The sequence below is a fragment of the Erithacus rubecula genome, assembly GCF_903797595.1.
Source record: "Erithacus rubecula genome assembly, chromosome: 3".
NCBI lineage: Eukaryota > Metazoa > Chordata > Aves > Passeriformes > Muscicapidae > Erithacus > Erithacus rubecula.
Window position 1 is genome coordinate 53,299,883 of NC_136689.1, and position 13,820 is coordinate 53,313,702.

At 37.1% G+C, this 13,820-nt stretch overlaps 1 protein-coding gene across 3 annotated transcripts in view; it reads right to left on the bottom strand.

Annotated features, from left to right (window-relative positions):
- Positions 1-6,471, bottom strand: part of POU6F2 (POU class 6 homeobox 2) — a 306,702-nt gene extending 300,231 nt beyond the window's left edge. Inside the window, exon 1 of one of the 3 annotated variants that reach the window (XM_079301926.1) lies at positions 6,254-6,471. In XM_079301926.1, coding sequence (XP_079158052.1) covers positions 6,254-6,358 — 105 coding nt within the window. In that variant the 5' untranslated portion in view covers positions 6,359-6,471. Of the gene's footprint in view, positions 1-5,502; positions 5,750-6,253 lie in introns of those variants that run through there. The other 2 variants (XM_079301927.1, XM_079301928.1) reach the window with 2 other exon arrangements.
- Positions 6,472-13,820: the final 7,349 nt, after the last annotated feature.

Genomic DNA, 13,820 nt, shown 5'->3' on the forward strand with positions numbered 1-13,820 from the left:
ACTACAAAAATCTATTTTATACAGTTTAAGAAAATTTAATTTTTTTAATTCACCATGTAAGGATTGTTTGAAATAAAGATTTTTGCATACCCTCTTTCTCCCCACAGCCTTTCTTTTCTGAAGCTTTCTCCCACTACCTCTTTTAAGAATGGCTAGAAATTTAGAACAGTCCCTTGATCTTCAAAATTTTCTTTTGATCTAACAGTTAGATAAAGCACTACTGTAGAACAGCACTACCAGTCAACAGAGAATCAGCAGCAAACATCAACTAATATTTCTCTTTTGAAGGGGAAGTACTACACATCATAGAGGTTTTGAAGCCAACATCGAAACAAAACCCCTGAAGTGATAGTCCATTTGCCTGTAGCCTTGATATCATCAAAAAGTAAGCATTCAACACCCTTGAATTACTATCCTTATTCTTAATACCCATTTCTAATTGTAAAACAGTTTGCATAACAGTTACTTAGTTAGCATTTAAGCCAGACTTTGTTATATTGATTAGCATTAGCAGTAACACAATAGGCTTGTTGGACCAGATCCTGCCAATTGTTTTATATATATATATATATATATATATATATATGTGAGGAGTTCCACCTAATTCAGTATCATTCTATGCACTTGAAGATTTAGCAATTGCAGACTTCTTATGGGCTTAAGTTATTTGCTGACCAACTTTTAAGTACATGCTTAAGTCTAGTTAAGTTTAGTGAGAGAGAAATTTGCATATATTCAAAATTGCCTAATCTGAGGTTCTTCCATTTTTAGAATTTCAGAATAAAAAGCTACATTACTAATGTTGCTGAATGATGTAAATCACAGGAAAAAAGAATATTTTGCCGTATCTTCATCTAATGTTGAAAGTGCTGTATATAATTTCTCTTCGATTGTCCTTTTATTTTCTTCCATTTGAGTTGCAGTTAAGATCAGAGAAGAAAAATAAAAGTCTTGTTACAGCTACAGGTCACTGTAAGATAAGAGGCTCAGCATTCACTTCTATGCACTGTACACACAAAAATGGGCCAGACTGATATTTAGTTTATCAGTCTAGAATCTAGGAAACATAACAGAGGTACTTGAATGTAAATGCATTGCCAAAAGATAATAATCTACATCACTGGAGGAGTGTCACTTGTCCAGCAATTTAAAGGTCATTTGATGTACTTCATTTTTCTCTTACAATTAGAATATAGTGGATACACGCAGAGTACAAATCACAGCTTTTTTTAAATTTGACCTCTTAATTGGCTGGCCTGACCCACAGATGAGACAGCACAGTGATACAGAAAAGAAAATAATAAGAAAATTCAATAAGAAAAAAATACAAGATGCTTTTAGAAAGCTGATTTCAATTAAAATCTAATTTTGGTGTGAAATGAATAAAAAATCTTTTTAAGTATGAATCAAAATGATAAAAATTCATATTTTCTGCTGTAAAAACAGAAGTCAACAGAAAAATGCATTCTTTTGCTGGAATCCAGGCCTAGGACCAAAGAATTTACATATATTAAATTAACAAGATCCAAAGTCCTCTACAACAAATATTTATACTGTAAAATATTACAGCCACATTCCTGCATCTCCTTACAATAATAATTCTTAGGGACACAGTATTCTAGAGAGTGTATTCAACAGTGGGTTTCTGCAAAGATGGAATGCTTCATTATCAGAGTACCAGCTTGTTCATAAATATTAAAAAATATGGTTTTGAAGTTTTTCAAACATATTTCTTGCTGTTTACATTGTCTCTCTACAGCTGAAAAAGCAGTCAGTGTGTACTTGTCCACAGGTCCCTCCCTCACAGTCTTGAACTGCAGAAAACCACTGCTGGTGACTGCAAAGGACTACAACGTTTGGTCTGGATACACAGTGAGCAGCCAAGGGGACAAGTAGTCTGGCCTTATTTATGCAAGTAGTCATTCTTACAGTAATGGGTCTAATTATTACTTGAAAGAACATGATTTCTCCCAAGCTGCAGACAAAAGGGCACAATTCCTTGCTCTCTTATAAAAGTGGGTCCTAAATTTACATTTATTTTCTGTTGGTATATGTTATAGGCAATTCTTTATATTAGATTAGAGCTGGAAACAGATAATCCAAGAGAAAAAGAACTTCTCTACTGCTACAAGACAAATCATGTAGAGATTGCTTAAGATAAAATAACATTATAGATCTGATCTTCATTTGGTAAAAATTAAACTCCTGGATACATATTAATCTGCATTATAAAACAATACTGACAACAGATTAAACTTCTGAAAAGAGACCAAAAGCTACAAGAGGAATGGCTTCTCTGAAACATGTTCTATCGTGGTTAATCATGAGGAAGAACACAAAAAAAAAAATTAAAATGGCAACAAACTGAAACAGAACAGAAAGACCCATACCAGCTGCAGCAATGTATCAGGTTCATAAACTGGACTTCAGAGAACCCTCTGTGGGAAAAGAGCATGTTTACCCTTGCATAAATAGCTTTTACTACATGGTGAGATCATATGGAGGATGCCATTGAAATACAGAAATAAACACACTAAACTTGTAGAAAGAGAGCTCAAACATAGCAATAATAACTGCAAACACATTCGTATTTGAAGAAGAATGTTACCTAATTTGCTTCTTTCAATAGACAGAGATCTAATTTAAGCTGCTCCCCTCCCCTTTCCCATTTTACTATATTTGCAAGAAGCAGTGAACACAGAAATGTGCAGCCAGCCTGGGCCCTCAGGCCGGTGGATCAAGATGGCAGGGCTGGCCTGGGCTCCCCTGGGGACAGCAGAGCCAGAAGGGTGATTGGACACAGTGACCTGTCTGCATGAGATGAGACAAAAACAGGAGGGCTGTAATGCTGATGAACTAACCTGTCACTCACAAGCTCAGGTCTGAAGGGGAAAAAAAAAAAAAAAAAAAAAGATGGAGAGAAAAAAGAATAAGGTATAGTAGAGGTTTAAGAAAACATACAAGGCAGACAAATTACAACATCATTGGAATAATTAGATGACACATTTAATTACCTGTTAATTCAGATGGGCTCAGGATATAGAAGGAATATGGAATAAAATCCAGCTAATAGTTTCTATAAGAGCAAAACACAATTGAAGAAATAATGGATATTGTGGTTTGGCATGCAAGGAAGGATGCTACAGACTATTGCTGGCAGGGATCAGGGTTTCATGCCAAACACTCCAGTTATGAATCAAAATCACAATGAGCAATGAGCTTCTAGATCTTGACACACAAGGCAAGGAGGTTGTTCTTCAGAGTACTTGGCTGTTTTATTGCTTGCTTGGGGGAGGAAAAATCCAGAGGGAAGGTTCACAAGCAATTCTGCACCCTGGACCCAGTACACCCAGGCACTGGATAATGGTCAGGATTGTAGCACTCTGCCCACCATTGCCATCAACAGTGGGAACCACTGTGGACTGGTGGCATAAGACAGAGCAAATCCAGATTTAAAAAAAAAAAAAAAAGGTAAAAAATGCATGTAATGATGAGGAAGTACTTGGTGTTGAAAATGCCTTTAAATCAGTATGCTTCTGCTATTCCATTTGTGTCATACACAGACTAATGCTTGAACTACAATAAACTGCTAGTGTGTCTGATCTCCATTGCATCAGGTATACATGTACAGTTTGTATTTTTAATTAGGCAAGTGCACATTCCATGAGCAGTAAACAAGACTGAATTCAGAGCTACATCTGCAGGATTAGTCAAAAAAACTCAAGCTCATGGCTGGAAAAAATACAACGGTGACTTTAAAAGGCCAAATTATAAACATTTATCCAATTTTTTGGGTTTGAAGGTTTGAAATTTAAAAAAAATACTTTTAAGAACTTTTTCTATTAGTGTCAGGAAATAAATGCCTCTTTTAAAACTATGCAAATACTAAATATGCAAACCATAACAATTTATCAATACAAAATAGAGACTTACAATGTGGAAAGATTCTCTGCCATAGGGCTTGCTTTCTGAGAGTTATTTTCTCTTAAAGTTTATACAGAAAGTCTATTTTCAGCAAAATATGGCTATTATGCTAAATGACGTGAGATCCCCACATTTTAACTAACTCTTTTATTATGCAGCCAGAAAATACGTAATTTTTAATCAGAAAATAAATATTTTTAAACTTTTTATTCTATCTTAACACATAGCTAATAACAACCAAACTCTGGACAATTAATTAAAACAAAATCATACTTAATTTTTTTTGGATTAATGAACACATTTTGATGTGCACACTTACATAAATAAAATGTAAATATGCACACATGCTGATCTGAAAAAAATGTTTGCAGCACCTAAGACAATAAGTTTCTGAAAAATAACATCTATAAAGTCTAACACAGAAAACACATAGAAGTTAGTCACCAAAAATACCTAAATTTATTTTTCTTTTAAGTACATGCTCTTGCTATTAATTTTAGGAAATGAAATACACTAATACATGATATAAACATTTTTCCAGACATTCACTTAACTTTTTTAAATTCATGAAATATGGAATATTGCACAGAAAAAAAAATTCTTCTACCATTTCCAGCCACAAAACCACTTTCTGAGAGTTGGCAAGCCTTAAATATAAAATAGCTAACTTACACTTTCTTACATGTGAAAACAAAAGTTACATTAAAGAGATTTTATAAGCTTTTGGATTTATAAAGATTTCAGGGTACATTTTCTGTCAAATGTACTTGCTCAAAACCTTGCCATCATATCTGCCTTAGAATCATTTAGTATCTTTCTATAAGACTAAACAAGTAAAACAAAAAGGTAATTAATACAGTCTAAAATACATCTTTTTGCACAATGTAGTACTGGCAAGCATGCCCCACTTTTTAGGTATAAGCCAGTCTAATAGAAAGCTGTTAATGTTTGGAGGATTTTTAATAAAAAATGCATCTTCTATTTTTAAAATATTTAAAGCAATAAAAGTCTGTGGTAAACATGGTATTACATATTTGACATTTTCCGCCCAGAAATGCATTACTATGTACGATGGTATTAATAAACCATGTGCTTTGAGGGACTTCAGTGCTTTGCCATAATTTAGTTGAAAACAGTGTGTAGAAAGCGTATTTTTCTACCATCATATCAACATATAGAAAACAAATACTATGTCATCAGCTCAGCAGCATGCGTTCACTATACTGGAAACATATGCAAAAAACCACAAACTTTTGAGAGTTCAAAAAATACCCTTTACCAGAGACTGATTTACAAGTCAGTGGTTAATGAGAAAGTGTTGAGCACTTAAAATTTTGTTAGAAAAATAAAAACAGGCACCCTCATCTGACTCCGACTGCTTTCACAGGAAAACATCCCTCCCTGTACATCAGAACAAAATCATTTCTTTCCCCACTTCAGGTTATTATTTGAAGCAAATGAAAAGACAATGATTCTTCTCTCTTCTGGCTAAAGCTCAAAACAGCATGGTTAAATCACACATATAAAAACTACAGACTTATCAGAAATCACAAAACAGAAAGAGAAGGACTCACTGACCCATTTGGAAGACAAAGACGACAAAACGGAAAAGCTCTAAAAATCAGCTTGTGAGGCCTTTGAGAGATATTCTTCTGGCATTTCATCACAGCAGCCCCAGACCAGTTCACTTCCCTGGATACAGGGAGGGAGAACTAAATAGAGCTGTTTATTAAAGCTGTTGTGCTGGATTGCATTAGGAAGCACGAGCAGACCACCTGGACCTTTCAGATTGTGGCAGTGTTTAATTTGCAGGCTGCCCCTCTGCAGCAGCAAAGACTACTACGTTTACCAAGCTCAATCACACATTATCTGGATTAGGAGTATAAGAAGAAAAAATAAAAATAAAAAATTAAAGCCACAGCATCTAGTACAGGAATACAGTCAAAATAAAAATAATGAACAGAATTACAAATAGAAAGCAACTCCCCAGCAAACATAACACTTTCACTTCTCAGTTCCTCTACTTCAGCATATTTAAACAAAATAAAACAGCAAATTAAAAAATACATTGATTTGGTAAAGCTCAGACTGAATTATAAACGGGGTTTATTAGAAGAAAAGGATGGTAATTTAGGTTTTTCTAGTGATTCCCTGGCCAGATTATTGTGTTTCTTTTGCCTTTCTCACTTTCAGTACTACACTCGCTGGTAGCTGAAGATACAGATAGAAAGATGGTACTGTAAATATGAATTATGTGAATCATATGGTTAGACCCTTGTGAAAAAAAAAAAAAAATAAAAGGGGAGTTGAGAAATGGCTGACTCCATACCTGACCAATTACAGCTTGCATGGTCCCTGTGTCCTGCTGAGCTGAAAGATCGCAATCCATCATATGTAGTCTTTGAAAAGGAGAATGGGGGTTTCTGGCATGCATCTGTCAATCAACTTCTGCACTCACAACCATCACCAAAAGCCAGGGAAAAAAGTCAAGCTGCTCCACCAAATAGGATGAAATAGTCATGTGACCTTCAGCACACTCACACACATACATACTTCCATAGAACGTATGAATTTTCTGCAGATATGAAATGACATTGACAAATACCCAATACCAAGTAAATAAAGTGAGACAAACAGCTACTCACCAAAGAGAAAACACTTGCTGTAATCTTGAGCCTAAAGATTTAATATACCTAAAGGTATTTTAAACTGAGTTTTTTCTCCAGAGCCTAAAGTTTTCAGATAAGGTGATATGATTTTATATATGCAGACAGTGGTCAGAACTTTAACCCCTCGTGTCCTCTTGCAGCCTCTATTTTTGTTCCCCCCCTTTATTCTTTTACTTTATGGCTTTTTGAGTTCTTGATTATTTTTCTATAAGTTTCTTTTGTGTCAAAGTAAAGTGTGTTGTGTTGCCTTCTTTGGATTTGCAAAGATTATGAGAACTCGATAGAAAAAAAATTGCTAACAGGAAAAAAGAAGCAGGGGCTGAGAAACCTGTGTCTGTACTCACAAGCCAAAATATCTCACTGCTTTACTCCACCAGAAGTCAAATGTTTTCTTTACTGGAAATATATATTTAAGTATTAGTTTATGTGAGCTATGATGAGCACTCAAAATATTAAATATTCAGACTATGTAAATCCTACTTACAGAATCCTTTCCATTTTGAAGGTTAGCAGAGTTTTGGTTCATTCACTGCTCCACTGAACTGACATAAAATGTTGTTACTTAGGAAGGCAAACATTACCATTTTTTTTGAATAGAAGCAGTTTGTTTCATATATCTCCCCCTCTGAGTTAAAATTTGCAAGAATTTCCAAGACTGTTTTTTTTATTTGTGTCAAAATATATCAGGCACTTGTCTCCAAAAACTGAGTGTCCTGAACGACATGCTGCAGCATTGATTGCTGATACGTTATTGGCCAGTGATTGCTGAAGGGTGACATTAATGTAACCTCATAGCACTTTAACCCTTTGAAGATCAATACAGTCCTCTGGTAATAAAGTAGAATAACAGCCCATATACTTTTTTGCTGTATTACAGCTTCAAATAAATATTAGTGCATTTTTCTGTGCTCCTCAAATTGCCTTTCAGTTACTAGTGCAAGCAACACACTTTCCAAGGGATATCAGAAGAAAAAATGCAGAAAAAAAAAGCAGTCTAGTCTCTATGCTTAGCCTAACACACCCTTTTCATTTCAGTAAGTTTCTGGCAATATTTTGACATTATTATTTCATTTTTAAAGGCATTGAAAATATTGATCTTAGCTTTTATGGTCAAAGAAATGTGAGAATTTATCAACAATATTCTAATTGTAGGCACTTGCCAGTCTAATATTTCCTACCACATAATTTCAAGATTCAACATCCAGAGGTGTTTGGAATGGGATGGAGCACATGTATATGTGTGTATATATATATGTGTGTTGGTATATACATATGTATATGCATACACATGTAAGTATAGAACAAATGAAATATATATTGAGGGAGTGAGACAGACAGGGAATATACAGCTTACTTTGCATTCTATGAGTTTTTACAATACAATTATTTTTTTAAATGTTAAGAAAAAACTTAGAAAGGAAATTTTGATGCATATTTTAAAAATTAGAAATAAGAACAATTCTCATGTAGATGCATGGGGACCCAGAAGTGTTCCTAGGACAAGAAAATATTTTATCATAACAAATTTTTCAAATCAAGCATTTTTAGAAAGATATACAATATTAACAATGAAACATTGCCTCTGGGAGGAAGAAGAAGTACTTGAAATGTTGTTTCCAACATCTGCTATGCATTTCATTTATAAACATAATTAAAATGCACCATTTGGGCTGAAATCTTATCTGCTTCTTACTCATGAAAGAAAATACACTGAACTAATACCTTGGGCTGCCTTCTGGTCAGCTGAGAATTTGCTGCGGTCTCTTCCTGCAGGACAAATCTATGGAAAAACCAGGCAGCATTGTGAAGGCCGTAATCAACATCCGTATCATCGCAAGCAATTCAAAATACAACTGGTAAGTGGGCCAGTGAGTAGAGGAGATTGCCTCAGCTGTCTCCAGGAAAACTGCCACACTAAAATCAAATACTGCACATGAATTTAAAAGGAAGGTTAAGGATGTCTATTTTATAGCTTTTTCTTCAGGAGGAGCCTTTCTGCAGTGAATATGCACAAACTCCTTTCAAATTCCTTTAACTCATTTAAGTAACTAAACCTGGCAATTAGCACTGTGGGATTTTTATTAGCAGAGACACTGACATAGACATTTGTTGCAGAATAACAAATGAGTACAATGTTGTATGCACACAAGTCTGCTTCACCCTTACTCACCAACAAACCAACCAGTAGCTTGCACACAAGATCGGCAGAGCTGCAGGAGCTCTCTCCTCCCAAAGTGAGATATGTGCTACTTCTCCTTTTACCATAATTAACCTGCACTTCCAGGAAATGCCAATCTACGATCTGAAATGTAAAACAACGTCTCTGCAGCTAATGCCTCATCATAAATTACAGCACCATTGTTAATCCAAACAGCTGCAAGAGCCTCCTCTGCTACTGTTGGAGCTGCTCTTACCTCTGAGGAGCTGGGGACCTTTTCCCTCAGCCAAATCTACCTGATCCTGTCCGTAAGGGCTGCACACTGGTCCCTGAGCACTGTTTCATCTTTGCTTCTCGTTCTTCAGGCCTTCCACTGGCCATCTTCTAATAGGTATTGGTCCCATTTTGTCTTACTACTTACTCTAAGAAATTATCGTCCTAACATCTCCCACTGCCCCTACTCCCTCCCCTGAAAACACACACTTCCTTTGCTGCTGGAAAGGTGATTTAGCTCTCCTGTCAGCAGTCAAAAAGGTGGGGGAGCAAGATAGTGCCTAATCTGCCACAGGGCAGACTCAGATGGAGAGCAGGGTGCAAAGAGGAACTTTACTTGCCTGGTTTGCTCTAGCATGAGCATCTTGAGGAAAATTATTGAAAGACAGAATGACAAATACTGCTTACCAGGGAGCTGTGATGCATCTCCAACAGAGACCTTCTGATCTCCTTTGAAACTTTTTATCCATGACTCTACTTCAGCATACCTGAGAAGAAAATAGTTATGGAGTCACAGCTATCTACAAAAGCTATGCCTTCCTACGTGCATGCCCCTTCAGCACGTGTCACAAAGGGCCAGATTTGCATTGCCATACCTAAAGTCAGTGAGAGAGGGCTTACACAGAGAGGAGGCTAATTTATCAATTAATCTGTGACTCTGCAAATTCAAAGTTGTACAAGCCTGTGTTTTGAGTTGCACACTGGATTTCTGGCAGCCAGGGAAAGTGTAACACTGGATACCTTTAACTGGAGTAGACTTTCCCTGTTTAATTGAAACTATTAAAAAAAAAAAAAAAAAAAAAAAAAAAAAAAAAGATACTTTTGAATAGAATAATGTGTTTGATTTTATGTCACAGATACACAGCTAAAAATTTGTGAAAGGATTATTACTGTATAAAATAATTTCTCTTCTATCTTCCAGGAGAATATACATTTCCTGCATGGCATAACCAAGTATTTAGAATTATACAGCAATGCAAAACCGAATTACTTCATAGCTAGAATGTGTTAAAACGCATGGTAATTTCTTAATGCTCATTATTTGTGATTGTCTATGGTTCATTCCTTCACAAACTAGAAGCCTTGTGATCAACAGAGCCCAGGGTTTTATTAAAATACCTTTAGGCACTTGTTCACATGCCATAGCAGAACTTGCAGCAGATTTAGTGAATTGAGCAAGGCACTCGTGCTTCTTACAGCATTGGTACACTAGGGGGACTCTTTTTCCTCTTTTCTCGAGTGACAGATGCAGGGCACTGTCAGAGCAAGCTGTTGTACCTCACACCACAGGCCTTTACTCATTGCTTAAACACACAAGAACCAGTCTTGCCCTCTTCAAAAATTAACAAATCTAATTCTAAACTGTCAATGATTCTTCCTCCCTCTCTCACTCTCTCTATCCACCTTTGCCAAACAGACACTATATGGCATTTTGCATCTCGATTTTCACAAATATGTGAGTGGGGTTTCTGTATGAGTAAACTTCTGCCGAATTTTGCTAATTCCAAAATAATTGTTTTGTATTAAGAGACAGTAATGGATTACAGTTCCTGCCTCTGCAAGCCCATTTTGTCCAATAACTTTTACATTTCAGAGGGAATTTTGCTATTAAGAAAATCTCTGACACTTCTAATTTCTCCTTCAGATTTCATTAATGTATTTCTGGGTGTCTCCCACTGCCCCAGACTCCATTTTTCAAAAACCAAGCTACTGGGACATACTCACTCTCTTCAAGAATCTTCTCTGCCTCTATCACATAAAGGAAATTCAGGAAAAGATGTTTCTGTGCCTAAATTGCTTGAACAAGGCATAATCTACATTATACTCATTTCTGTACAGTCAGTGCGATGGCTGTCTCTCAATGCTTATCCTTTAGAGTAAACTACATAGTGAAGAGACAGCACCTACCTCCTCTACTCCTACATTAAGTGATGGGAGCTGATTACACCAATGATGATGGAATCTAGTTAATCAGAGGACAAGCAAGTCTCGCACCTGTCAGGTGAAATGGAACTGGGAGGAAAAACACACTGAGATGCAGGATGGATTAGCAAGAAAGGGTGATATTTTACCCTTGAAGGGTGAAACTGGGTAAGGTTTAAGAATATACTTCCCAGGTACATTCCTAACTCCAGCATTCTAATAATATCACATTCTGCATGTCTCATGGTGTCTTCAGCAGTATCTGACCCAATGGGCTTTTTAAGACCTCTCCTTATTGGATATACCATAGATAATAATGTAGATTTGTACCATGTGAAGAGCAGACCATATTTAGGTGAACTAACATCATTCAAGTGAGCTAACTAAGAAATCTGAATGAGCAAAAAAGAGGATTCTTACTGTGAATGGAACCATCTTTTCCAAAACTTTTCCAAAACCTTTGGCAGGATTTAAAACATGTCAAGGACAGTAGAAACATTAAAAAATAAGGCATATTTTTCCATTAATTGAGTAACAGGAATTAATTAATGAGCCATATCAGTAATTACATAACTTTTCCAAGCATTACTACTCTTACCACACTGTCATGGTTAATGGAGTAAAGGGTGGAGTTTCTAGCAGTGTTTAATTCCATACCACCCACATCATGGCAGGAGCATGGTTTCAGCAGGAGGAAGCCAGGGCCAGAAATGGAAAGATTATCTTCTTTCACCTAGCTCAAGAGATGGGGATATGGAATTTACAGGATTAGCCTGGCAGAGCTGGCCCCTTTCTGCCACCAGTCTCTCTCTCCTGTTCCTCTGAGTGCTGGGTTTTCTGGTTTGGTGCTGAAAGATAGCACTGGCAAGCCTGAGATGCCACTTCAAGAAAAAGAAAAGGGAGAGAGCAGCAGTGGCACAGAGCAGACCCCAGCTGAGTACACTCTTTTATCAATATTGTTGTGATTATTGCGATTTTTCAGTAAATTGTGATTTCATCTTAAAATGTCTCCTAGTGTTTTCTCCACTGTTGGAATGGAATGGGGAAAAGGGGGCAGCTTGAGCGGCTTTAATTTTCCTGCTGGGTTTTAAACTAGCACACACACCAACAGGGAAAAGCAGATGGTTTCACAGTGTGTGCAATGATGATTAACTTCTTGTTCACGGATCTATTTGCTTTCATTTACTTGTGCTGTAAATTGCTCATCTTGCATAGGTGCTACTTCCACTTCAACACAACACAATGAAGTGACAGCAACATCAGAGATGAGAAAATGAGTGGAGGTGAATGTGACAGAAGGGGTGTGGAGTGCCAGTGAAAACACACATTTCCTACATGCTACATATGCCTCAGATCCCCAGCTCCTAAGTAGATGCCTCTTTCCCACAGAAAAAAAAAAAAAAAAACAACCAAAAACCAAATAAAATTATGCACCCATATACCTGTGCTTCTTTTGCTCCAAGCACTGTAGATGATGTTTGAATATTTCCTGTATAATAAAGGTACACTACATACAGAGATGTACTTCTTGGCATTACACTGGGAAATGTCTCAGTGAGAAATGTTTGATCTTCTGATAGACAGTTCACAAAATATAGTTACAGACTTTATATCCTGCTATATATTACACAGGATCAGGAGAGAAAATGTGGTAGGTTTGAGCCACTGAAAGAGCCACCATGTACTAATTGCTCCTGAGTTTGTTCCCTTTATCAGTAAACTCTGCTATTTACTTACAGCACATATAGGGGAAAGTCAATAAGTGATGACATTTATTACAAATAAAGTTAATATTTAAGTTTTGCTGGTAATTTTTCCTTTAATATGTTTATGACTCTTTGCTAGACATTTACACTTACACATCTGCTAAGGATCAGTTTTGGTCTATACTTTGGCCATATGTCAACCAGAAGCTTACACAGTGAGGCAGGATAAGTTCATGCAGGGCAATCAGATGGTGGATTGATGAATACTTTGACACTCTTTGTCTTAGGAAGTGCTTCTATTGCAAAGTGTAAAGTGTGTCCCCACAGACAGCAGGGACATGAACTGCATGGCACAGACCCACCACAGTCTGGTCTTGCAGTTTCTCAGTGCCTGGGCACTTTGTCCCATGAAATTTCCCAATGGAAGCTCAGTTAATGCCAGCCATGAATATTTCCTTTTTAAAGAGGCAGACACCAGTTCTGGGAGGAGCTGGACTGACACCCCCAGCCCCGTGTTCAGAGCCCACCCACACCTTGTCCATGGCTCAGCTGGCTGATGGAGGCTGGATCTGGCTGTGCCTGCAGGAGCTGGGCTCCAGCAGGTCACTCATGGATGGAGCCCCCCGGACACCTCTCAGGCTCCACCCCTCACACTGTGCTGTCATCAGCTGTAGGAAGCAGGGAAGTTCATGGTCAGGTTTTTTGGATTTAGATTGCAAAAAAACATTGTTCAAGAATTTAGGCTTTCTTGTCCACATAATTTTCTGGATTTCATTACACCAAGTGGAACAAAAGCTCTATCTCATTGTATAGTTCTACAGCCCCCACCCTCCCCACCAGCTGAGGCTCTGATAGAAAAGACATCCCCTACATCAATAAACACTCCTTACATGAGGAAATGCAGGGTAGAAATAGGTATTGCCATGACAGGTGGAATGCCATGAGTTTCTGCTCCAGTCTGAAGACATTGGAGGAGGCAAATGCTCCTGAAGTGCATGAGTAGATCATAGGGTGACGATAAGCCATGAATGGGATACAGGAAAAAGCATTTCTGTGTGTCAGGCAAGAAAGGCAACCATTGTGTAAAGCCCTGGTAAGAATTCACCTATACTACTATGGATATGTCTCATACCTCATGCTATAAAAAGACAAATTTCTTTGACAAAT